This window comes from Dermacentor variabilis, chromosome 11, assembly GCF_050947875.1.
Source record: "Dermacentor variabilis isolate Ectoservices chromosome 11, ASM5094787v1, whole genome shotgun sequence".
Taxonomy (NCBI): domain Eukaryota; kingdom Metazoa; phylum Arthropoda; class Arachnida; order Ixodida; family Ixodidae; genus Dermacentor; species Dermacentor variabilis.
The window spans coordinates 8,624,637-8,652,386 of NC_134578.1; the positions used below are offsets into that span (position 1 = coordinate 8,624,637).

Sequence of the window (27,750 nt, forward strand, 5' to 3'; positions counted from 1 at the left end):
ACACATTCAGGTGCTTTGTGTAAAGCGTGCAATTTTTATATGGTTTTAAAAATGTGCATTGCTATCGATCGGAGTGGTGCCGCTTCCCCGAGCTTTACGCCACCCCATTACAATCTATGCAGCTGGCGCACATGATGTCAGTTGGGCGAGCTACCTAATCGGATACCGAAGTTGCGTCATCGGTAATTTTTCCAACTTTATGGTGAGCAAATGTTCTTTGTAATATGCAATGTTGAAGTAACAGAAAGAGAATATGCAACAACAATTTATCGCTACACTCATGCAACGCTGGCACATGGCAAGTGTCGTCTGTTTGTGTTACAAATGCTCCGTGTTTACACAGGCTGCGCAGTCAATGTTGGTCTCTAGGTTTCTTTTGGCGCGGACCATGAATCGCCCTTGTTGCGTTGTGGGCTGCAAATTTAGCGTTTGGCAACATGTTAAGTTGCGCCATCATGTCCCTCAGCAAGGAAACAGGCGAGTGGAGTGGCTGCAGCAAATCAGGTGTCACATGATTACCACAATAGAGTTTTAGTATGTCCAGCATTCCGGTAAACGCAGGTGGACTGGGCACTTTGCCAGATGGGCGGAGGCGCAAAAGTGAACAGCCTGCAGGGTGCCGCCACCTGGTGGCACAAAGCTCAAACAGACGAACACAGAGCTAATATAGCAGTAGCCAAGTGTATTCTGCTTTGCTGCTGGTGTAAATTTTCAGTGGCAGTGTGATCGTGAACATGTCTTTTTAGATGTTCAAAATGTTTTACACTTGGTTATAGCAATAGTAGCCAATTAGCTCAGTGTTTGGCTGGTTAAGCTCTGCACCACCAGGTGGCTGCACCGTGCAGGCCACTCAGGCTGCTCATGTTTAGGCTAACGTCACTTCATCACAGTGGTGGCAGTAGAGGGGCTTTAGTTTATGCCTCCACACGTCCATCAAAACACCCAGCTAGACTGTGTTTACCATTATACCAGACATGCCCGGTGCTGTGACAAAATGCTTGCAAAGCACACTGCTTGAATAGCTCTCACTAAGAATGAAGAGCCAGGCGGCTAGTGGAGACGTTGAAAAGGCTTCGCGCACTGGTGCCAAGTCACAGGAAGTAGACGACACAACATCACATCATGACGAAGCACCAGTGAAGGCGGAGCTTAGCCCCAATTGCTTGGCAAATGAGTTGAGAAAAAGCATGGCTAGGGAAGAGGGTAACTTGTAATCATCCGCAGCACTCTTAATATGAGACACTTCACTTCAATTTTGGCGTGAATGTTTTACTGCAGCTGTACCCTATGCATGTACAAAGTTTGTCCAGCCCCTTTCAGGGACGTTTACACTTTTGCAGAAGGTACATTATCAGCGACGACTTATCTTTTTATCCTGTGCTCTAAAGCTTTTTGTTGTCTGGAGCATGGCAAAACCATCCTAACCAGCAAATGACACAAAGAATTTTGAACAAATGGGGGTTCTTTAACTTGCACCAAATTAATGCATAGTGCACTGGCATTTTTACATTTCATCCCCCATTGAAATGCGGCCGCCACAGCCGAGATCTGATCCCGCGACCTTGTGCTTAGCAGTAAAACCCCAAAACTACTTAGCAACCACAGTGAGTAGAAACCTGCAAGGTGAAAAAACGTTCATGCAAGAGAGAAAGTAACATCCACCTGACTGTAGCAACACATTAAAATTTTGTTGGTTGTCTTGTTGGCACGACTACTTGTACAGTGTATAGGTTTGATTTTACAGATACGTGTTTCATGCCCCCCCCATGATACAACACAGCATATGATAAAATGTGTAACACGTATATGAAAGATAGCTACTCCCACTGTTGGAACTTGATGGAATCCATTAGAGGCTTGTTGGATGCAGCTGTTGGTATGCCACATTGTATGCAACATCAAATGCCAAGTCGTGACCGTCTCTTTTGTTTTGTAAAAGACTCAGGAACAGTGAGCAAAGCAGCTACCCTTCTTACAGTGCGAACAACCCTGCAACACCAGCACACTGGTTCCAAAACCAAACTGTTCGTAGCATGCTTGAGGCACTGTCTGGTTATTACACAACATTAACATATTTATTTTTATCTGTAATAAAATTAGTGCAACTGTGCGACGATGCAGACTAGGTTTCATGTTGCTCACAGCAACACGTGGAAGCGTGGCACACGGCTGCCATCTTGCGCCTCCCAGGCAAACACTTCGCCACGATTGTCGACGGCGTACAGGTGCTGCTGGTCCTGGGAGTAGGCAAGGCTGCACAAAAAAGGGGAAAGTCAGTGCTGCCATGCACCAGGAGGCAAACACACTTTAGAAAATTTTAGTTTATTTGTATATGCACTACCTTTTACCAGAATACTGGAGCACTGGAGATGTAGACAGAGTGAGCTGTGCTGGTAGTGACATCTTGTGAAACTTTGTCAAAGATGTTAAAGCCTTTTCGTGTTGTGTGGGTTTTCATCGAAGAAAATTATTAGAGAAGCCCTGTATGTTAATTATTAAATTGCTGTTGATGCTTTACACCAGCAGTTAAGTGTATGGTTGGTCATTATAATAGCTTTGTGTTCTCTGGTCAAACCCAGTATTTCGTAAATGCTAATACGTACATGGCCTTAAACTCTCCATTAATAAAGGAACACTAAATACGAACACAGTCAACCTCAGTTAATTCGACATTGAAAGAAACGATAGAATAGATTGAATTATCTGGTGGGCCTAAGTAAAAGATGCAAGAAAATAGCACAAACATAATGCAGCTTCATTTAGCAGTATTTACCTCATTCTGACATGCCCCCTGAATTTAATGTGCAACCGATTTTATATATAAACAAATGTAGCATATGCTTACGCTTCTCATGATAAGAAATAACGTAAAATTTGTCAAGCTTACCATCACAGAATAGAAATTTAAACATTTTTATGCCCAGCATCGTCACTTACAGACAGCAGTTTATTACTGCCTATGGACCACAACATAGTGTCTTCCAGGTGGTCTACCGCATTTGATGTTCTGAAATTCTCAAACCATTCTGCTACAATCGCAAACGAGATGATGGCCCATGACTACACTAAACATTTCGCCAGTTCCTCCTGCAATGCATGCACATCTTTGGAGCACTGAAAACACATGACACAACTCTCGTAATGAAAACCTCTAAGTGGCACATTGTCATTGCCATCCTACATGAAACCTTACTCAGTCGTCATGGTATGGGTAAGCGGTTGCCAATGCTGTGAATGCCCTTTCGGTTTCGTATCAGCAGGAAATTTTTAGACTGGGTAAATGCAGGAATCATTCATTGAAAGCTGCCATTTTCGCTTCAAAATTTGCCAAGGGCAGGCCAGAAATTGACATTTTCAGTGGGAAATAATGTGTCTTTGATGCATTCGTTGCCTCCTAGCACTGCCAAGGCAGAAGCTGCAGCCACTGAGGTCACCGTTGCAAGTCAGGTACATGCACACTGGCTAGTCAAGTTTGAATTATCCAATGAGAGCCAATTTCAGGATCAAAATAACAGAACTTTCAGCCCATAGACATGTACGAGCACTTGCCATGATCGTTGATATGGATTGAATAGACTAAAAAATCAAATTTACAGCAGTCAAGTTAATGGAAGTTTATATTAGGTTAAACTGGATTGGGTAAATTACACTTGTAGAGTACCAACAACATCAGTACTGCCATGAGGAAAGGCTTTATAAGCTTCAAAAGACTCAAAACAAAAGACAAGAGACAAAACCAGGTTGAAGTTCTTGCACTAGCTTTCTGTGACATCACAGATTTTGTTGAACCACTAGCGGTGCAAGTTGAGCTCCGTTCATCATATTTACAAGAGCACGAATGAAGAGACACAAAAGCAGAGGTATTCCATAAGTCACACTTTGATGAGATGGACAATGAAAGTTTGGAACTAGCTAAAAGTCTGACAAAGGAAGACAACACCACATTCTACATGAGTCAGGACTTAAGCTGTCAAGTTTAGGAACATCTGTGACCAAAAGCTACCCAAACATGAGAAAAATATTTAGAATTCCATGCTGTCACAATGACGTACTGCCGCTGCAGCTCTAATGTGAAATTCAAAAGAGAAACTTTATTACAAATGAATAAAAATATAGTCTTTAAAGAATATGCAGTCAAACCTTGATATAACAAAGGTGGTTATAATGAATTATTGGATGCAATTAAATAAATTTTAAATTTGTGCATTTTTTCTATCGATACAATAGGGTATGCTGATAACGTACATTGGATATAATGAAGGTATTTTCCCATTAGATGTCACTATATTTTAGTCAGATTCGGCACTGTACTACCAGTCCAAACTTATCTTGTGCTGCTTTTTAGTGTCACTTCAAGAATACCACAACCCACTTTTATGCTAACTATATTTGGGTACATTGGTGCCCCACACAATATCAGTACCATCAGCCTACTTTTCAACATGTTTCACCATAGTCAGAATTTCTTTTTCCCAGCACATAATCAACAGAAGCTCAGATTATGAATACTTGTGATGTTACAGTGCAAACATTACCGCATTTCAGCTGTTTGATGGGACTGGATATTCCAAAGCAACACCTGAGCTACACGACGTATGCACTGGAGCGCTCCTGAATAATTTCCACCAACTGAGGTTCTAATGTGCAACTCAACCAAGAAACAAAAATTCTTTTCATTACAGTACCATCATAACATAGCTGTCATGGCCATATATCAAACCCGCAACCTCATTCTCTACAGAAAGTCACAGCCATTTTAACCTTATAGTGTACCATGCAGCATCTGATTTAAGCAATAATCTTTCTGCTGTGAATTTGGCAAAACTTAGAGCCTGAGTGCACCACTTAAAGCAGTAAAGTTTGTTTATCATTTCATCATTTTTCTTTGCTTACTTGGGCTATGGCATATGACAGCGAAACTATCAAGGGGAGTTTCGCAGCCTTTTTTGTGCAGAGAAGCATGCTTGGTATCAGCCAGCAAGGCAACCTATGTCAGAGTCCCAAAATATTTCTTTGAGATCATTATCAATCATTATAAAACGAGTTACCTTGCATTTCCCTTACTCAAATAGACAACTTCTCTGCAGTGTTCTTTAGCCAGTAATATACTATTCTTTTGTTACGTCACGTTTTACTGGCTTCCAAGCTGCAGGTCAGCTAGGAGTTTGTATGGCGTAACATGTTGCTTTTTAGTGCAAAAACTCTGAAAAAAAGAAGACAGTGACAGGCGAAAGGAAAGACGAGCACTATATGGTTGCAGTGGTGGAAACTGACTTTGTGGGTGCCCCAAGGTGGCTGTATGATAAATTGTGGTGTTTTACATGCCAAAACAACTATCTGATATGACGCATGGTACGATGTGGGACTCCAGAATAACTTTGACCCCTAGGGTTCTATAATGTGCACCCAATGCACGGCACACAGGGGTGTTTTTTGCATTTCACCCCTCTCGAAATACGGCCCCGATTGCCAGGACCTGATCCTGTGACCTTGTGCTTAGCGGCACAATGCCCTAGCCACTAAGCAACCTCAGTGGGTCAGTGGCTGTATGAGTATGACCAGGTTGTTGGCAATGAATCATCACCGAGACCTGTAGCACTTAGAACTTGCATGTACAGCTTCACTATCTTGATGTATCAGTTGCTCAGATTGGCGTACAACTGTGAAGGATTTTCTTTGGCAGCACCTTTGACAATATGGCCACCGCCAAAAGTTGCTTACCTGATAATGGGAGATATGCATTTTTCAGAGTGAATTTCTTGCACAGGACTCAGGTCCCATGAGCTCCATAGCCTGCAGAGATTGTGCACACAAGGCAACAATGCAACAAAAGCAATAACAAATGCGACAACAATGCAACAATGACTGCAATAAAACTGTATACTAGCTGCACTGGTAGGCGTGGTATCAAGCATGGAGCAGCAACTATTAAGTCCTGGCAACTCACTGCAATCACCAGTGCACTTGAGCAACTGAACTTTTTTCATTCTGCCGAATTAGATAATTAGCCTTAATTAATTAAGCAACTTGTCAAATATTATAATTAGATGAAGTGTCAGCGAGAAAATTGTAGAGCGACATGAAAAACTCCCAATACAGCTTTCTGTTGCTCAATACATGCTACATAAAAAAGTTTTTCCTCGCATGAAAGAAGACCGCAAGTGCACGCAAAATTGCCGCACAACTGGCCACTCGAGGCACTCTGCGTGTATTCGCGGGCTTCTTCCACATTCGGAAAAACACTTTTATGGAGCACATATTGAGCAACGGAAAGCTGTATTGGCGAGTTTTTCACGTCGCTCTACAATTTTCTCATTGGCACTCTCCACCAAATTATAATATTTGACAAGTTGCTTAATTCATTAAGACTAATTACCTAATTTGGCAGAAGGAAAAAAAATAGTTTGAGTATCTACAAGCGATGGCAAACAACATTACTTTTGTTCTGTCCACCTACATGGCATTTCCATATTTTTATAAACTCTGGCTAAAGTTAGATGGGACACCCTGTCTGATGCATTACAATATTTCTGCGAACACAACTCACAACAAAAATTCAAGTGCAAAGTGGAGGCTTGGGATATATGTGAACTGTGCCTTTGAGTGCTTCTGCACGGCAATGTATCAGCACTGCTGTGAAGCCCCCACCATGCTTCAGCAGTGGGCACTGGCGATCAAGCACATCCAAAACAAATTGTTTCTGGAGCATGGCCCATGCTGGCAATTGTGCCAGTTTCCTTTTTTGTAATATTCGAATGTAACATTCTTTCCTATAGCTATATGCAACACGTTAGATATTAATTTAGGCCACTACGAAAGTAAGAGGTCACTGTTGTGCTTACCATCGGCAAGTTGTTTTTTCATCAACTTTCATTTCCCTTTATCTTATCATTTCTATACTTCAATCAAAACCACAAATCACTTCCCCTATGCTATCAGTAGGCAAGCTATCCTAATTAACAAAGGACCTAATAAAGAAATGACAAAGAATGAAAATGTCCAACTGAAGAGATAAGATAGAATTCACGGAACTGTCAAAACTGATCAATAAGTGCTTCCCCTGGCTTCATATGGCTGTGACTAACAAAAATCGGGCCTGTCAGTTCCCCTTCTCTGTCACACAAAGCCTGGTGTTCCAAGAGGTCAGACGTTCAATCCACTCACTTCAGTTCATTTTCAAATTCGTTAACGCTAGCAAATAAAAGTTCTCGGGAAGTAGTTTATCAACTATTTGGCCAGGGAGAAGTGCAAAACCAGCAAATGTATGTTGGACTCAAAGTTCGAAACGGCAATCAGCAACCCGTACAAGAAAGCAGCCATTCCAGTAAAAAATTCAGAAGGCTGTTATCCAACGCTGGCCAACCTACCGAATGCACCCGTCCTCACAGCCGGCAGCGAGCACATTGATGGAGGTGCCCTCGGGAGCAGCAGAGTAGCAGACGGCTCCAATGGCCACGTCTGTGCTCAGCTGTCCCACGCGGGCACCATTGATGGTATGAACTCGAAGACAACTGCCAGCAGAGCCTGCAAAATATTGAAATCAAGGAAAGTGGAAGAGGTATCTCATACCAGAAGCAGATAAGAATTTTCAGGACAAGTGTATAAGTTTGTCCATGCTCGTAAGACAACTAAAAAAAAATGTTTGAAAGCATAACAGAGGACACACCTGTATGTCCCCTAACTTCACCTGTGCCTACTTACTGTGCTTCAATGTTATTTATGCTTGCTTTACTTAACAAGTGGGAGCCCTTTCTTATATAGCCAATTACAGATTTTTCAGATGAGAGTTTTTTTCGGACAAGCCTGATAATCTGGACGCCTTCACAGCACCACCAATACCTCAGAGAACCAATGTATCAGGAAGTCTGAAATTTCGGATAGTGAGAGCCTCCAGCATCCAAATTTCCAGACTTTTTGCTGTGACTGCAGGTCCAAAACAGCATTAGTTGAAGCCACCATTGCTGCCATTTTGATTACTCACAGTCTTGAACCAGCCCTTTTGCACTCCAATCTGCTGGCAGCCATAGTCGTTTGTGGTGTCGTTAGGCCTATTAGCTTTGATGTTCACTATTAAGCTTCCTGCTCTTAGAAGCCATGTTTTTCATTTAAAGTATTCTCCGCTGTGGGCAATGGCACCAACTCCACCTTAATTATCCTCGTCAATGGCGTCGAAGCGCAGAAAGCACCTCAAGGGTCTAAAGCATTGCATTATGCTGGTGCTCTAAAGTCAGCATCGCCCCAATACAGCAGTGTTATGCGGTCAATCATACGCAATGAACTGCGGTGAAGCATACGAGGAGTGTAAAGGGGCCACTGTTAGGGGACATGTGTTCCTAAAATGTGTCCCGCCATCTCCTGTCACACTACAAGCACAGATGCGTAATAACTAATAGGTGTACTAATAGGCAGGCCTTTTGGACGTGGCTGCAGTGCTTTGAGCCCTTGAAAGGCAGTTAAAGGCATGCATTCATATTTTCAGCCAACCTGATTTTTCACACGTTTTCATGGTCTCTAGGGAGTCCAAAAAATTGGGCATTGAGTGTAGTACTTTTAACATTCCTGCATTGCCATGCAAAAAGGAGTAACCAACACCACTGCAAAGTGAATAATCCCCATGCACTCAGAACATTAAACTTGACACTTTCACCACAACTCCAGAAAGTGGATGGCAGCATTTAATTTTTAATGAAGTAGTCACCATGCTTCATTGACACTCCTCACTGATTTCCAAAATAACATTGTAACCAAGAGCTTCCAATGTCTACTCAAACGCACTACTGTGAAGGTGCATTGTTTAAGTAATTCCTGGTCATAAGAACTACTAAAGAGCATTATTAAAACACAGTGTATCTTTTGGTAGAGGGGCAGTACTGTCCTCCACAAGTGAAGTCAAAGAAGTTTGAGCCAAGGGCAATTTATGAATGTGGGGGTTAACCTACTCCTTTTACTATGATTTCAACAAATGAAAAAGACTGGCACAAACACTTTAAACACATTGAATCACTCATCAGCCCTCTAAAACACACAGAAATTTTGAAATCATTTAACAGATCTTTAAAAAATAATAATAACACTAGCCAAGGCAGACTTGGCTGTTGCCAGTACATTCTTGCTCATGTCCATACATAGAAAGTACTGAAATTAGTTGGTTTCCACATGCTGGACACTTTCATGGGAAAGAACAGAAATCAGCAAGAACTTTCTGTTCTGGTCTCTTCTTTCATGAACTGTGAAACTTTCAACCATTTAGTGGGACTCTTCATCCCAATACATTACAGGATCAACACTTTCCACAAACAACTGTGGACTTGTGACGTTCTTGGTTGCTGGCATCATGTCTTACCAACATTTGCGTGTGAAAACATGGCGCAAGTAAACAATTCAATCACAACCAAAGACTTCCCAGTGTTTTTTTTTCTTTCTTTTCACAAGACCTGCCAGCAATGGTATGCACTGTGCTATGAGAGTTAACTGTAGCACAACTCTTGCTACCCTGCAAGAAGATGCATGATCTCTAGGGGGAGACAAAACAACTTAGCATTTGACCACAGGATGGATCACGATTTACACAAAATAGATTCCGCTGCATTCACATACGGCCTGACTCAAAAGGCGCAAACAGTTTGCAATGCAGACACACAAAAATGATGATTTCTGTCTACCTTCAGTGGTCTCTACAGTGGCAACATCTCCAAGAGTGCTGCTAATGCAAGCCAGTACAATGGGTGAGCTCCCGGCAATCAATGTGCGAACATACTCGAGCCTGCAACAAAAGTGAATGATAGTTATTAATAGAACCTCAAGATAAACTCGCGAAACTTCTCGTGGCACTTAACCTCATAAATGCATCCAATGCTAAAAGTATTTTTGCTGGCCTACTCGGTACTTTGTGAAAGATATAATTGTCACTGGAAGGACACACACTGCATTGCCACATATGCAGTGCAGTGGCTGCATATATGGAACATCCAGTTTCCTGCATGACTCGGAGGTTGGATTCTCTAACTGTTGATTTCTCATTAGCTTAGCTTTTGAGTTCCTTGTACACTTATATCTATATACAATTAAACCTTGATATAGTGAAGTCGGTAAAATTGGCAATTTGCTTCATTCAATCGAAATTTTGTTATGTTTAGGTTTTCTTACATGGAAGGGGTCGCAATATTTTCTGAGTTATCAGGTGACCACAAGAAAAGGAAATTCGAATGGCAAAAAAGAAATTTGTTTTTGAGAGTCGGCGACAAAAGACACTTTTGTGCCATGTCAACAACATCTTCACATCAACGGCAGGAAGCGAAGCCAGCCATACTCTCGTATCCACTGCGTCCCCACGACTGATAGTGTCACCCCCAATGGGACGATGCTATCATGAAAAGCACTGGCATTGAGGAGCACATTTTTCGTCTGCCTCTCACTTCAATGCCTCTCCAAAACTCAAGATTACGCAACCTCCAGTACTAAACATGCAAGAAGACAGCGCACATGATACCAGGCCATCTCAGCACACCCACTATTTGCACATGTAGCAGATTACCTCAAAAACTGGGTGTGCGGCCTACGCATGCACTCGCTGACTGACAGCCATGCAAACCGATGAGGGTAGCTATAGGGGCTTGTTGGTATGGCATACGTTATTTTGTTGTAGTGCAAGCTGAACAAGGACAACAGCTGTGTGTGCCAGGTGTGCCTTTCTGTTGTCCTTGTTCAGCTTGCGCTACAACAAAATAAGATTTGCCGTACCAACAAGCCCCTATGGCTACCCTCATCGACTTCGTTTCTCGTTCAACGGGCTCTTTAGCGCTGTGCGTGTCAGATGTGCCTTTCTGTTGTCTTTGTTCAGCTTGCACTACAACAAAATAAGATATGCCGTACCAACAAGCCCCTATGGCTACCCTCATTGACTTCATTTCTCGTTCAACGGGCTCTTTAGCACTGTGTGTGTCAGATGTGCTTTTCTGTTGTCCTTGTTCAGCTTGCGCTACAACAAAAAGCATGGTTGGCCATGCTAGAAAGGGAGATGCACGGCAACCTGTGCCCCAGCCATTCACACGCGCTTGATTGCATTCCCCTCCTCCCTTTTCCTTTGCTCAAGTGGGGAAAGCAGTATACATCAAGCAACCATCCTTCTCGGCTCACCCTTGCATTCTGTCACTTCCACCCTAAGCATACAGTCAGAGACAGTGAGGTGAGTGTGACAGGATATTATTACACGGGGACTTTATACAGAACATGATGCTGCTCTGCTCCGACAATCACTCTTGGCCATGCGGTGCGGAATTTGAGAGTGTGTTCGCAAGTGGCCGCTTGTAATTCAACTATTCGACCACATGCGTCAGCGGAATTTTCCATTTATTGTCTCAGTATTCCTTCGTTGCACTACTGCAATGTCATTATATTGAAATTTCGTATAAACACACTTTGTTATATTGAAGTTCTAAATAAATGGTGTTCTATGTACAAGAAGTTATAAAATGTTAACTACTTCGTTACACCGTTAATTTCGTTATACTAAAGTTCCTTATATTGAGGTTTAACTGTATTCATGTACGTGGGACCCACATGGCTACGGGCACTCCTTTAAAGTCTTGTTTCATCTATCAAGCCATACATTTTCCAAGTACAATCAATGAATACCACAGTTCCTCATATCCTGTTCTCTTCTATCTTAAATATGCGACAAGTATCCAAAAATGTTAGTAGTACTGATAAACTGGCTAGTTGGTTTCGAGATTCTTGATTCGTGTCGCCGGGACGATAGAATCAGGACACAAACAGAAGTTGACATTGCAAACGCTGAGTGTCTGGTGGCATCGCAAAGAAACAAATGGAGTATGTCAGTCAGAGGATGAGTGGCACACATGTGCAGTAATAATGCTGTACGTATTATGATAGTTGCATGTATAAACTTAGCTTAAGTTAACTTCAGTTGCAGTGAGTAGCATTCGCAACGTTTGCGCCTCCTCTTTGTGTCCCATTTCTACCAGGCTGATAAGTTAAATCAAGAAGAAAAGGTCTTAAGCTACCAACTAGCCCAGGCTAACTGCGTTAACAGTCAGCTTGTAAAGCCAGGCAAGCTACAATCTCCACCTGTTGAGATCCCAGGCAATGCAGGATCCATCGCGACTGGTTGTGACCACCAACCCAAAGGCTGTACAAACTTCAACCCTCGTGACCGCATCTGTGTGACCTAGCAAACAAGTGGGCCGAGAAGGGTGCTCCACCTGTAAAGGGCAATGAAGTACATGTACACACATGTTTTTCCCTGCTGCATTAGTGTAACGATGTCCAGTGAGTACAAAAGTCAACCGTGTTGGTTTCAAGAGAATGCATGCTTGCATATTCTGTGCAATCTAAAGAGCAATGATACTGGTCCTGATGATGATTGACCACGTGACAGAAATGTTAGCTATCAAGCAGCCATTCATTTACAGTAATAACAAAAACACAATGCAGATTTTTTGCACATACTAGTTGCCGGTATAGAAAATTCTCCACACTGCATTTTTAACCCTGCTCAAAAACTAACTTCGCTTTTTTTTTTGTTATCCCCAATATCACCTTTCAAAATTTAATGAGCTTTACAACCAGGTGTATTAACTTTGTGAGAAAGCCAAAGCCCTAATACTTATTGGAAAAATTGTGAAAATAAGCACCAGCAAAAAAAAATTGAAAGTGCAGGAAAGAAGAAAGGCGCTGACAGCATAAAGTGATTGACAGGTTCAAATAATTAGTTTAAGTGTCGCCAAGTCAAGAAATAACTTTTCAGAAAAACACCCTTTAATCCACAAGTCCTCTCGTAAAGAAGGTGTACAAAATTCATTGCCTCTATTTTTTATTCCAGCAAACTAATGCACATTACATCCAGATTCAAAAAATATAGTAACGCATGTGGTTTATTCCTTCTATTCACCGAAAAAAATAACGAAACAATGTTATCCACGAACCAAAGGTGCCGAGATAATTGCCATTGATCCTCACTCCTAAGCCTACCCACTTCAATAGCTTGAATACTTATACCAAGCATGCAGTGAAGAGCATTGGAGAGATTGTCTCTCCTTGCCTGACCCTTTTCTTTATAGGTATCTTTCTGCTTTTCTTGTGGAGAACCAAGGTAGATGTGAAATCTTAGTAGATATTTCCCAAGTATTCACGTATGCCCCTTACACTCCTTGATTACGTAATGCCTCTATGACTGCTGGTATCTCTAGTGAATCAAATGTCTTTCATAATCTATGAAAGCCATATAGAGAGGTTGATTGTACTATACGGATTTGCCCCATTACTTGACTGATGACACGGATGCTATCCATTGTAGAGTACCCCTTCCTGAAGCCAGCATGTTCTCTTGGTTGACTGAAGTCAAGTGTTGCCCTTATTCTATTGGAAATTATATTGCTGAACAATTTGTACAATACTGAAAGTAAGCTAATGGGCCTATAAGGAGTAGAAAGGAACACAAGGAGTAGAAAGCACCAATGAATGTGTTGACGTGCTAAAAGTGAAATGCACTGCTCATCTCCATCAAGCAAGTTCCCTAAAAAACTATGGTAGAATAATTTAGACGAAGACACATGGAACAGATGAACACAAGCATTTGTCCTCGTCTGTTCCATGTGTCTGTGTAATCTATTCATGCTAAGTTTTCCTGTCAACATGTCAGACCAACTGGCCCAACTGTGAGTCATTCCGTCAATCAAAGCAGAAGGTGCGGTCTGGACAAGTATGGCTCATCTTTGGCAATACTTCTTACCTACAGACAACTAGTACAAGTACAGCTCAAGATTGGCAAAGAGGTAAACTATGCCACTTTGCTCAACATTTTCCATGATTGATTGATTGATTGATTGATTGATTGTGATTGACAGATTTTGATTGATTGATTGTGATTGATTGATTGATTGATTGATTGATTGATTGATTGATTGATTGATTGATTGATTGATTGATTGATTGATTGATTGATTGATTGATTGATTGATTGATTGATTGATTGATTGATTGATTGATTGAGTTTCCTAAAGCAACGCAGGATAGATTCTGCCCAAATCAAAATGCAGCCATCACGGCATGTCAGCCACTGAGCCACAGTCTTCATACCTTTGAGTTTGCAAGCTTGATTTCATGCGCAGTCAGAAGACCTGAAGCATATCCTACGAAGACAAGTGGGCAACCAGGGGCTGTGGCACATGTCGACACCTGAGGCAAAAGAATTAGTCCACATAATGTCAGAATGCACATTCTCTAAGACCAAATGCACGTTATCTTGAATTCTGCGTTTGTAAACACAACCAACAGGGTACTTGCGCAAAAAACTTCTTTTCTCGTGATATGGGAGGCTTCTCACATTTCTCTAGCATGCTCTTCCTTCGCCCATATATACACCGCCTAAACGATTAAGCTTTCCATAAAGTTCTCACTCAGTACCAACGTGCACATAACATGGTGTGTCAATTACATGTTTTTCACTACCAAGTCAACTGACACCAAGAACTATGCAATTTATCCATTCCTACAGTACATATAAAAATAACACAGGACCTACAGTTTTGCTATCACCTGCACCTGGCTTGATGTGATGCTCAAGCTACAAGCTTGCCTGTTCCTGCTAAGTTGGGTCTCCATCCTCGAGACAAGTAGCGCCTTTCCAGATCCCTGCACGTAACCCAATCTAAAGGTACAGGCGCCCAAATCTTTAACTGGCGTGCGCGAGCGGCGACTTTTCCGTGCGTCAGCGCCGTATGACGGGGCGCAGCTGGAAAGAGTCTGAGGCTAAGCGCGTGCGGACAAAGCGCGCTCAGCTGGGCCCATCGTCTGCTAAGCTGTTTCCAGCCTCGCCCCGTCATACGGTGCTGACGCACGGAAAAGTCGCCGCTCGCGCACGCCAGTTAAAGATTTGGGCGCCTGTACTTTTCACCTCGTCCTGAAAACCAAGAAGTAAGCAGTTTAGGCTATATGGCTGCCCTTTTCTTAATTCGCAAGTGTGTGTTTCTGCATTGCATGTTTTTCCAAATTCAGAAGGACTAACTGTTGCACTAGTTGGTCTGACATGCTGACTGGAAAACTAAGCACAAATAAATTAGACAAGAACACATAGAACAGACGAGGACAACTGCTTGTCCTCGTCTGTTCTAGGTGTCCTTGCGTAATTTATTCGCACTTAGTTTTCCAGTTAACATGCCCAATTAAAAAAAATAATTATATTGTGGGGTTTTACATGCCAAAACCATGATCTGATTATGAGGCACACCGTAGTAGGGGACTCTGGAAATTTGGACCACCTGGGGTTCTTTAACATGCACCTAAATCTAAGTACATGGGTGTTTTTGAGGTTTTGAGGTTTGAGGTTTTGAGGTTTTATTATTAATAGACAAGAGATAGTACAAGGCAGTGTTATACAGGAGGAGGTCCCGAGGTCAAAGACTGTAATGGGACCTCCTGCATTTTACCCCCATCAAAATGCGGCCACCATGGCCGGGATTCAACCCCGTGACCTCATGCTTAGCCGCCAGACACCATAGCCACTAAGCAACTGCGACGAGTTCAACATGCCCAATTAATGGCAGCACCAATTGTAGTTCACATGAAGACAATGCCCCGCACATGCTGGGGCTTGTCTCTTGCACATGGTTTCATCATAAGAACCACTAATATGTTTTAGTTTTCATAAAACAGGCAAACTGTGCTCATACGATATGACTGTAAAATGGGCTACGTTGCCATTAGCTTGGCAATGTGCCTCATGGGAAAGCCAGGTTTACAATAATAAAAAAGGTCCTGTTGGCTTTATTCTTTTATACTTTGCTGACAGCAAGAAAATAGGCAGTTTTCTGGTAGTCTGGTAAACTATATTTTTACTGCTACAGCGAATAATTGATATTAGAATGTATGGTATCAATTTGTAGAACAAGGAATGTGCTTTCTAATGGTATTACATTCAAGCAAACATTTATTAGCAATTATTTGAAAAAATCATTTAACAAAAGATCTGTTACGAAAACGTGAAAACTCCATAGAAACATGGATGCTGCTTTACACCAAGAGAGCATTAAAAAATTTTGAAATATACATTTCGAAAAAAAGGCTAGATACAACATTCCTGCAAATATAAGCTTTATAACTGTAGAAGTTCTTTATATACAAAGGAAAATGTTTGCCCTAGTGGCTATCGTGCTGGTGCGGTGCTAACGAACCTTGCACGGCAATGCGGAGCACTTTCTTGCACAAAACTATACTCTTCGTGCCACCACCAATAAGCGGTCCTACTCTAACAATGCTGACACCCTGCAAATAAGAACTGTGACCTTTAGAACACACCAGATACCTTTAGATCTGAGCACAGCAACGACAAAATGGTTCAGAGTAGAAAACTGAAACCTGCCGGCAGATACCTGCTGACGTTCTGGGGCTATTTGACGCAGTTTCACCGCCTGTGCTGAAGTCTGACAAATCAAAATCATCTTCAGAGTCTGTGCTGCTACCACCATCAAAAAATTCTGATGCAGACTCATCAGAATCTGTCAAAATTCGCCATTTTCTAGGGGCATTTGCACGTGACATTGACACCAAGTCGGAAGCTACGAGCGCTTGTCTTTGAAAATACCCCCGCGGTGAAAAAAAAAGGAACATACATGAAAGCAAAACTTGAAAAAGAGTTCCTCATTTATGTGCTGGATGATGCTAGCTGTCCAAAAGCGCCCCGCGCACTACAAAATTTGAAGTTGGAACCATCAATAACAGGCTGTCAATGGATATAGGTGCAGATAGGAATGTGTTAAATGATGGAAGGTGGGATAGCCAAGGATGCACGGTAACAGCACATTGTTCACGAGCACATGCATGCACCCACCATGTCACCGGGGCATGGTGAAAGCAACGGTTGGGCTGGCTCATCCTTCTGCAGCTTGAGCCGAACAAAGCCATCTGCATGCTGCCATGACACAAGCGCTGTGCTCTGGATGTACGTCTGTAGAGCAGCCTTTGAGCCTCCTGAAGCAATGCGAAGAGAGCACAATTGGTCAAGGAACTAATCTATGTTTAAGTTTAGTTCTCTACAATGAAATCACCAACCGATTTTTTGGACACATGATTTTTCAGACCTGCTTGATTATTCGGCTTTCCCCACACACTACCACTTACTCCATGGAACCAACACAATATATAACAGCTACCAAAATTTCGGCCACCACGTGATGCGTCGCTCAATTTCTTTTTTACTGATCCTCGCACAGAATGCAGTAAACATAGCAACCGTGAACAAAGTTGTTGCCATTCAAGTTGTTGACTATCCCCTCACATTTGTTGTGGAGCTGATCCATTTGCCCTTAGCATGTTCTACTACAGCCTACATCAGAGATGGGTGTGAGATCATGTGCTCAGCTGGACTGGTGGCTGTGTGCGAGCTTGGGCACACAAAACCCACAGCGTGGTTGCACAAGCAAACAGGCAACCATCCGGTCAATCTGCACATGCACTTTCTACACGCAATGGCATGCGCTAACGTGTATGGGCTAAAGCGCCGAACTCAATTTGTGAAACATAGCCTAAACTGACAGCATCACGGTGCCACGGTCACATGCCCAATATTATCTGCTCTTTGCGACAAAACATGAAGCACGTCAGGCTGTGCAAGAGGCGAACATGAAATGCAACCCCCATGACCTCGGCTATCATGAAATTTCAAACAGATATTACTTTAATGAAGCACAATACAGAGAAAAATCCTGCAAACAAATTCTATGCCATGCTGGCATTATAAAAACAATGACACTCATTTTATAGCTGAATTTTCTTTTTTCATATTATTGTAGCCCCATCAGTTTCCGACTGTACTACCTAGAGGAAATGTGGTGGCAGCTTCTTTGAGAGCAAAGGGCAAATGGCAATGCCAAGATATGGAAAGTATGGGCTGTCTTCAACGTAGCTTAGCCTAAAACATGACTGGGCTAGTTGGCATTCCACTCTTGTTACAAAGATGTAACGGCATGCTGCAGGAAACGGGACAACAAGAAAGCATGAGTGCCAACTTCCAACTAAAGTTTACTGTGGTATGCACAGGACTTTATACTGGTTCACAAAAAATAGTACAAGCAAGGTGGCAAAAGAACTTCAGCTATGGAAACTATGAATTTGAACACAATCACGCTTGCAGAAATGAAGCTTTCTTGGAATTAAATACTGATAACTGTACTGATGATTTACGATTGAAACTGATGCAAACTGAGCGCCGACCTTCTCACCTTTTCCATACCTTCACAACCCCCCATTTCTACAATTTACATTTAATATAAGCATACATTCTGGTAAGAGTTGTGTTTTAATGAAGAATTCTTACATAATAATATAGCAAAAGAGCACAGCCTTAGTAGGCACTAAAGCTGTGTGGCAGACAGAACAGTTATTGCCAGCCATGTTTTCAAAGCATGCCAACTGTCCCAGAAAGCTGCAAATCCAAAGCTTCCATTCCACAACATTCACATGTATGCAAGAGCCCTTCAACACCATCGTTTCCATGTTGGTAGCAGGTGATGTTTAAAGCACGGTGGCCATGACCTGTTTCCAATGACTGGTCGCTTTCAAGCACTCTCACAGTGCAGTGTAGATTTGGCTGGTTGAAATTGAGCACGCAGAGCACATTCATCTGGTTCATACAGAGCACTGCATTACAGCTCAGAGCATTCGGAGGCATTCTCATCTTTGAGCTTGGAGTGCAACGAAGGTCGACAGAACTCAGATTACATTACTCCTCCAACTACTCTGGGAGCAGCTGTCAGCTCGGATATGCTTTATCTAGATCTGCAGTCGAGAGGCCTCCACATCGCTAAAACCAAGTCAGAGCGTAATAAGGACCAGCACCATAAGGAAGACACTGTTGGGCAATGCAATGAGGACACCCTCTACTGTAAGAAGCTCCGTGGTGCTCAAAAAAGTAAACACTTTTGCTCAAAGCCAGGGTTGTCTTCCAGCTATATTCAACCTACCGGAAGAGTGGCTGTAAGTGAGGAGTAGGCAGGAGTGTGCGGGCAGGCCCCAGACGTCGTTTGTACGAAGTGACACCAGGTGGCTGACGGGGCTCTGATCCTTGTGGGTACTACGCCACAGCACCAGCCGTGCAGCCGGCTTGCTGGGGCTCCCAACGTAGCTGCCCCAACGCAGCCCTCGCACCTCGGCCATGGCTGCCTGCCAACCGAGCCGAGGAAGAGTGACATGTGCCGTGTGCCATTATGAGAGGAAACAACAAATCAGAAAAGTTCCGAGAGAGGGATTGTTCAAACGAAAGCTATGTTGCAAGCAGCAGGAGTGAAGTTCCAACCTATCATAAGATACCGAGAGATGCCCCAATCCCAAAAGATAACCCAAACCTGACTAAGCTCCTGTCTTAAAAAAAACTGGATGTTACCCACCTGAAAGTTACCCACCACACTGAAAGTTATCCCACCTCATGTTCTCACTCAATTCTTTCTTGATTTTAGGTGGGCTCTCTCGGGATTTTATGGTAGATGTCTGCAGTATGCATCATTTTAACATAATTGAAGTGTTCCCTTTCGTGCTCATGCACAGTATACAGCAGGCATCAAAATATTACGGATTGCGAGATCTTAAGAAATAATTCTGCGCAGTTTGTACCATAGCCAGAAAAACCCCACATTTTGTTCAGGTGTGCTTGTACAGGCAGCAAATATGAATACAGTAGACCTGTTAATGCAACTTCAGTTAATTCAATTTTCGTGATTATTCAATCCCAATTGAAGGCCCCGGTAGAAAGTCCCAGCCGGCACCCATGCATTTCGATAGGCCCAAACTTTCATTATTTCAGTCCTAAAATTGACCTTCCCTGGATTATTCGAACTGGACAAGTCAGCACACACATGCCTGACCCCTATGATGACACTAATAGCGACCCATTTAGTGGCAGCGTCTGTCTCAACTGAGCATATGAGACAGTGAATGCGTTGAACGCACGTCACCTCCCGCTGGAAGCACTTATTTTTGACCTGCCCTAGGAACACTTTTAAAGCAATAACTGTACCTCACAATGTCTGATTACGATATTTATCTGATTCTAACATGTGGTTTTCTTCTTCAAGAAAACTGAGTCGAGAATCTCCTGTGTAGTGCAATGGGATACCAAAATCCAAAACCGCCTCCGTGGCATTTGTATGCTTTAGCGCATAACAACAATGTATTGCGGCAAAGCTGATTTTAAAGGGACACTAAAGTGAAAAATGATTTCTTTTGCATCAGTAAATTACCGTTCTCCAACACCAAAAACACCACTCTTACAACAATAAGACATTTGGTAAGCCAGAAAAAGCGCAAGAACGAAATATGGGTGGCGACGCCTACTTGAGTTCCCGCACCTGGGGGCTGTGACGTGTTGGATTTTGATGGCATCTTCTAGGGCCTACTAATTATATATAGCGGTACAGATTGACTACATTGTGTTCTAAAGGAACCAAATATTAAACATGGCAAGTTTCGGAAACCTTTATTCAGCTAACGCGGCCCAAATGCGAAAACATACTTTGGAATCCCTGACGTCACGCTGACGTACCGGCGCTGGGGTTTCGGCGTGAAATTCAAATACTGATACTTGGACCTTAACTTTCCCATCTAATATTCAAACAATTTTTTTGAAATGACTACCTGCAGGGTTCTCAAACAATACTTCATTAGTCTAAACTGATTTATTGTTTCGCTTTAGTGTCCCTTTAAAAATTGTGAGGTGAAGCTGACAACATGAAACCAGTGGCCATTGTGCAACACACAGCAGCTTGGGCTTGTTGGAACATCACATCGGACCAATAGCGCAAACTTGAGACAGGAACGGAGGAGGCAAGACACATAGTGCTTGAATTGTCTTGCCTCCTCTGTCCCTGTCTCAAGTTTGTGCTATTGTTCCAACTTCATGAAACAGACTGCCATTGTGCAACACACATCAGACCCTTGTCCATTTTTCTTGCTAGAAAATCAGGTGCACATTATATTTCTACTTTGTTAGGGAGCTTTAATGTCATTGCTGCGTTAGTTTTCTACTGTAGACACATAGAAAGCAGGCACGCACTTGATGTAGGGCGTGTTTAAATCTGGCAAATACTGCCAAATGAATCCGTAGTTTTTTCTGGCGTTTTTTTTTTTTTTTCTGCATCTTTAATTCGACCTACCGGATAATTCAATCAGTATCTTCGATCCTGTCAGGGTCAAACTAATGGAAGTCTACTGTATCAGGCTGCATTGCCTAGTCTGTTGAAATATTCAGCTTTTTTATCAGATTCTGCAGTCCATAAACTTCTGACATCAACTGTGCCTTCCTTCCAGAATACAGGGAAACAGAGTAGAATACCTACTAAACTAAGCTTCTTGAAATTGCAATAATTAATCGGGGTAGCAGTGGTGTTAGCTATCATCGAGTTGAATTCTACTCTTGGTGACAGCCCGGTGTATAATTGACTTTCAGCGAGACCTATCAAGCATCCATAAAAGAAAAGTGTTATAAACACAGACTAGAAAGGAAGAAGACAGGACAAGCACTAACTGCCAACAATTGGTTTTATTGTATGTGCCAAAATATATGCCTTGACAAGGAAGAGGAGCATAGGAGAAAGGAAAGAGGGGGAAAATGAAACTTCCAGTCGCACATGGGTCTGAAGATAAAACAGTCGAATACATCATGATCAGTCCTGGAGGAATCTGTCCTCCTTGTTGGTGAGGACGAGTGAAGGGGGCACTGACATCACTGAAATGTTTTCAAAAATTTAATGGGCGAGATTGTCTCTACACCTGCGCAGAACCTTGGTGTCTTGAAGAATCTGGGCACGCCCGCAATGGGTGCAGTGAAAAACCAGATTGCTCCCGTTCTTATTCTTTACATCGTATGCAGGACTTTTAGATTTCTACGGGACTACTCATGATGTATTCGATCATTTTTATCATCAGACCCATGTGCAACTGAAAGTTTCATTCTGCCCCTCTTGCCCTTCCCCCCCCTACTCTCCACTTCCTTTTCAAAGTATATATCTTGCACGCACAATAAAACCAATTGTTGGAAGTCAGCACTTGTACTGTCTTGTTCCTTTCTAGTCCATGTTTTTAGTGCTGTTTTCTTCAATGAATTCATACCAACGAGCTCACGTTCAAGTACTTCTAATCTATCTAGCACAACTTTCCTAAGTTTGCTAGGATGTCTGCCCATTGCTGGAAGAATGTAATCCATTCATCTTGTGCAGTGTCGGCCTCCTTTTCTTTTGCTTTTGAGTTTAACCAACATTACTTTCTTTTTTTCCCCTTCAATCAGTAGCATGCTTGATATGGCAAAAGTAAGGAAGCTTCAGTTTCATGGCTCTCACTTCAAAAAAAATATTCGCATTTACTATTTAATCAGGGTTTAACTGAGTGTTAAATGCACTACAGCCCTAAAACTTAGCATATGTGATTGAATCACATGATCATCATGCAAGCTGGAACGAAAAACACCCCCCTCAGTGTTTCTTTTATTAATTATTATTCCTTTTATTTTTTTCCTTGAATTTTATTCCCACATAATAGTATCTGATAGATTCTAGCACATACTTTCTGATATAAAGAAGTCAACCACTATGCATTCATATCAGGAATAAACCACTCGATAGTCAGCACTGCATGTTCTCTGTTGGGTGTGATGTGCATGCCTACCACCTATGCCTGCCTCCATGCTGTTGCAGTTAAATATATAAATCCAATCTAGCCTTACACTTCCTCATTACTAATCGTCACTTGTCCTTCTAAATAAACAACCGCTTCATTGCACCAATCAAGCACGCACGTGATGAACAAGTTCACAGAGGTTTGGGTGCTACATTCAATGAGAAAAGACACAAGTAGCATGAGATGATAGCAGCTTCCTTCCAATAAGCGAGGCTTATCCCACAAGCTTCTTCCCCGAAGTTTTCCACAGCAACAGCTTCGTTGTGTGCAATCATGCATACTTGCCTGGGCCAAAGAAGAGCTTGCAGCACTGCCCTGGTTACCAGCCAGGCTTAGCGTGACCAGTGGGTGCGGGCTACTGAACAGCTGCTTGGGCATCTGACCGTAGGTGCGGATCATGGTCTCCAATGCCATCTGTGACACCGTGTCATTGGCGACCGAGCTCACATCAACACCATAGTACGTCTGCATTGGGGTGGACGACAGGAAAAATGCAACACAGAAGATTTAACTTGTGATAGGAAACTTGTTTCAATTCTTATAAGATTACTTTGTTCTCTCTGCAAATAACAATAACATATGCTTCACCAGAGAATGAACAGTGCAAAAGGTCTGAAAGATGCCTGGCAGTAAAGTACTGCAAAAGTTGGTAATCTGAACTTACTTTTTTAGCACTGCTTTGGAGTAACAATATGAAGTAGTGAGAAGGTAAGTTTTAGTTAAGCAACAAAAAAGTTACATTTGTTTCTCATTGCATTTGGTTACTTACACCAGGTGATGAACTCTAACAAAGCAAAGCAGGTGTACAGTAGGCCCACTGTTAAAGGGAACACCCATTCAGTGTTTAGCTACCAACTACAGCTGAATTATGGCGTGAAGGCATACAAAATAGTACATATAAATGCAAAGATGTCAGCATAATACATTCTGTCAGCCATTTTTTCTTTCTCCTAATAGAGTAGAAGTGTTTGTGTCATGATCACGTAGTATGAACTAAGTGTTTCCTTTAAGAGTACTTTTAAGAGACTGTACTTATAAGAACAGAAATTCATTAGTGTAGATGTTGAGATGAAACATAACTTAGTGAAAGATATAAAACGAAGCAAGAGATTGTTAGTAAAGGGCCAACTGTGCTTTTTGGTATGGGCGCACAAAAAAGTGAATGTGTTTGTGTCACCTACTCAAACTGTTTACAGCATTAAACTTAAAATCCACACAGTGAGGCCATGAGTCCTTGACTGGTGCACTGGAAGTGACCACGTGCAGAAAGAAGAACCATAAAAGCAAACACAAGAGATGGCTCACAGCAGGATGGAAGACATTGATGGCCTCCTCTGCAGCCTTTCCAGTCTGCTTGTAGCCAAAGACCAGGTCAATCCAGTGGCCTAAGTGCTCTGTCACATAGTCCGACTCCAGGGCTTGCCGGTGGATCAGGATGAAGAGGCGTGGGTCTCCGCGACACCAAGGAGGCAACAGCACGTCGGAGACGGATTCACCTGTCTGCCGCTTGCCATAGTCAAAACCTGCATCACAGCATTACAGCAATCTTGCATATGCAGTACATGTAAAGTAAAACCTCGTTAAACCGTGCCTGCTTAAACAGTAGTTTCGCTTCAAAAATAGTAAAGTAAAATCCCCGACTCAGCGCCCATTGAACATTATGTGTTTTGTACATGCATAAACCGTACCAGCTTATTGCGTACGTATCGGTTAACACGTAGTGTTTCCGCTTTTCGTCACGCAATCATGGCAGTGCATTGTCTCCATCGGGTGGCCCGGCAGAACAACAAGCCTCAGAGATCAGAACAACGGCCTCCAAGTGCCCTGTGTGTTTGCGCATGAAACCATATCAACAGTGTTGTGGCGTCGTGCAAGCTAGGACTCTCATCACACCGAAGCTCGGACAAAAAACACCGGGTGCTCAGCATAGAAGAAAAATTGGACATCGTTTGTGCTACAAAATGTGACACAAAGAAGTCTACACTGGCACATGACATGGATCTACCGTTGACTACGGTGTGTGGCATTTGGAATGCCACACACCGTAGTCGTTGCTGCTAGGCCACCACAGCATCAAATGAAAATAACACTTTTGTCACGCGAAGTGAATAAATACTGCATGTTTTTGCCCTTTCATCACACTCTCTCTCAGTCCCGTTTTTGACAGGTAAGTAAGCGTTCTCATGCTATTTTGGTTAAGCAGTACTACCGTTTAGTACGCACTTTTTCCGAGCTGCGGCCAACTACGGTTTAACGACGTTTCACTGTAGATCAGTAGACTCCATTTAAGAGGAAAACAGAGTGTAATGTTTCGTGCTTATTAACGTGATAGCATTAAGGGCCCCATGTCGCACAAAATTCGGTGTCGGCATCGGTGGAGCTGTCCATGAGTGAAAATCTCCATATATATTTAGGTATATGTATATGCCACGCCTTGATATATGACATGCGGTATATGCAGGTTATACTGCCATACCATTCTATCACTAAAATTGCTCATACCTTGTCTTACATACTTGACAAAGTTATTCCTTGGAATTTTGAGAATGACAGCCCACAAACAAATGTCATGAAACAAATAACCAGCAGCGCATGTCTTTTATGTTAAATCTTCTCAGACTTAAATATTAAAAGTGCGAAACAGCAACAGACACCTGAAAATTATGCGATTTCTTTGGCGTGGCTGGGCACTACCTTCAGGATCGGCCCACTCAAGAGGCCACGTTTCTACTAGAAAGCTTGCCTTCATGCATAGCATTCACCGCCAGCGTTTCTCAGTAAACATTATGGTTACATAAGCTGCAGTTGCCGGGAGGCATGAGAAGCAGTCAGGGATCTTTGAATGCTATTTAGTTCCGTTCTTAAAGGCGAAGCTAAAGCATCCTCCAAGCTTTTTCTGAACATTTAAAGAGCAACAATTTTCACTCACATTGTAAAGTTGGCTCTGAAGCTGTTCTGTGGTACTGTACATGATGTTTCATTTGCAAGGTCAATATTTCACACCTGTGGCAAAAGTCACCATTTGAATATAATTCCAAAGCATTATATACTGCAAAATAGATGCATATATGATGCCAGCAAATGTGGCACACAGCGTTTATTGTCCACAGGATGAATAACTCACAGAGTGCAGCGAATTAATAAAAATTACGAGAATTAAGTTCTCATAGCAACTATGTTGTCTACAATATATGATATGCATTGAGGTAAATTAAACCACCACCATTATTCCTAATGTACCTTAAGTTCACTGCATGAAAAAGATTTCTCCTAAACATTTCAAATTACTGCTGTCCTCTGTCAACCAAACCCACTGGATGCTTCCAAATTTCCTAATCTCATCTCTCCATCTATTACTCTGATGTGCTCAACCTTGCTTTCTTCTCCAATTAGCATCTACTCTCTAAGACTGAAAGATCACTAGTCATCTTTTTCATGCATAACATAGCCTGTTTAACTCCATGTCTTCTCAGCTAGAATGTCATCTACCTGCATTCAAACTCTTACCAATGCCGCAGTCTTTCTCTCTCTCAACACTACATTCATCATTATTTCTTCTACTGCTCGTTGAGCAGTCCCTAGCTTCCATTCAACTTTCTTCGCTGGCCTGCAAGCTTCAGAGAACATTGGTAGAATACAGTGGTTATCTGGATGAAAGACGCCATCTCAAAAATGAGAAGAACGTAAGTGACAATCACACATATCTAATGCCATTGGAAATAAAGACCAAAACAGTCTTCAACCTCACCCTGCATGTTTACAAGGAACTCGGGCAGGAAGAAAAATTCGGGAATCAGTTCCTTGACGTCGGTTGTGGACTCGCTGCTTGCCAGTCTCCAGGTCGTGTGAACGCTGTGGAACGTGCGATCGGGAAGGTCAAACTGCTGGTCTGCACAAAAGAAAATCAAGACAGGACCAGCTGGTTTGAATGTTTGACACCGTTGGGCTCCTGCAATACACTGAACCAACACAGCTGTCTACAGTGTGTGAATAAGTGAAAAGAGGGCGAAGCAGGTTGTAAGCGACACTCTACAACAACTGTCCACTAGCTACTACTTTAATTAAGAAAAGGCAAGCTTACCTTCCTCAGTTAAAACTCATACACAATTTTCAGAGCACTTCTGCCTTTGACATTTGTTGTCAATTTCGGTTGTTTCCTCTTTATTTCTTGTTTCTTTATCTTATATACCTTGCACTGTATAAAGTTGTGACAGGCTTTCAATAAACCTTCAACTGAACAACAGCATTTGTACCCCCATTACTTCCTCACTGTAACATGAACATACTCCAACTCAAATCGTCTGCCATTCTTGTCCACCATGATAAACAGGGCATGTTCACATTATAGAGAGGATTAAGGATGACTGTAAGGAGATAAAACTTTAGCATGCTAATTCGTTGGCTAAATAAGAATTACTCTAAGTTGGCAATGCAAGCCAAGCATGTACCTTGGTAGGCAAGAAACATCTGGGTGAAAGGTGGCAGTCGGACCAGGAAGTGGAGCACTGTGCCGCTGTTGCTATAGTGCGAACCGTAGTGAAATGGACCCAGCCACGGATGGAGCCGCTCCGACGGAGCACTTGCCCGTTCCACACGGAAGTTGCGCCGGTAGTGCTCTTCACGTGCTACATCCTGCACAGCCATGGGACGCTCCAAGCACCTGGGCAAGTAACAAGACACCAAGTAGAACAGGCACTGGCATAAGGATTTATAAGAGTTCCCAAGTCACAGCTCAATGGTCCTCTTTCAAGAACATTAGACTGGTGTCCCTGCCCAATAAGCGCAATCTGCGACAAGTTTAGCATGAGGCACTACTTGTTTGACAGGAACTGTGATTACTGCAAGGTAACATGAACACTTGACCACATTTCAGAAGTTATAGCTTTGCTTAAGTATTATACTCAATGATGAATTCTGCTGTAATTATTTCGCATAGGAAGAGGCTGCAAATTTATGAGTGAAAATAGCACATAAAAAATGTACGCAGACATTGAAAAGAACAACAACACACACGCTTGTCAGTGCGTCCATCCTTGTGCACATGTGTGTGTTTACAGGGTTGGAGGAGAG

At 42.4% G+C, this 27,750-nt stretch overlaps 1 protein-coding gene across 3 annotated transcripts in view; it reads right to left on the minus strand.

Annotated features, from left to right (window-relative positions):
- Nucleotides 1-2,050: 2,050 nt before the first annotated feature.
- mv (lysosomal-trafficking regulator mauve) overlaps nucleotides 2,051-27,750 on the minus strand; it is a 108,514-nt gene continuing 82,814 nt past the window's right edge. For 2 of the 3 annotated variants that reach the window (XM_075674779.1, XM_075674778.1), the window contains 12 exons: nucleotides 27,129-27,340; nucleotides 26,429-26,569; nucleotides 23,986-24,203; nucleotides 22,962-23,145; nucleotides 18,978-19,172; nucleotides 16,847-16,986; nucleotides 14,098-14,196; nucleotides 12,088-12,221; nucleotides 9,663-9,763; nucleotides 7,368-7,524; nucleotides 5,722-5,793; nucleotides 2,051-2,253 (listed from right to left, as the gene is read on the minus strand). In XM_075674779.1, the coding sequence (XP_075530894.1) occupies nucleotides 2,139-2,253; nucleotides 5,722-5,793; nucleotides 7,368-7,524; nucleotides 9,663-9,763; nucleotides 12,088-12,221; nucleotides 14,098-14,196; nucleotides 16,847-16,986; nucleotides 18,978-19,172; nucleotides 22,962-23,145; nucleotides 23,986-24,203; nucleotides 26,429-26,569; nucleotides 27,129-27,340 (1,768 nt within the window). In that variant the 3' untranslated portion in view covers nucleotides 2,051-2,138. Of the gene's footprint in view, nucleotides 2,254-5,721; nucleotides 5,794-7,367; nucleotides 7,525-9,662; nucleotides 9,764-12,087; nucleotides 12,222-14,097; nucleotides 14,197-16,846; nucleotides 16,987-18,977; nucleotides 19,173-22,961; nucleotides 23,146-23,985; nucleotides 24,204-25,609; nucleotides 25,684-26,428; nucleotides 26,570-27,128; nucleotides 27,341-27,750 lie in introns of those variants that run through there. The other variant, XR_012824462.1, reaches the window with a different exon arrangement.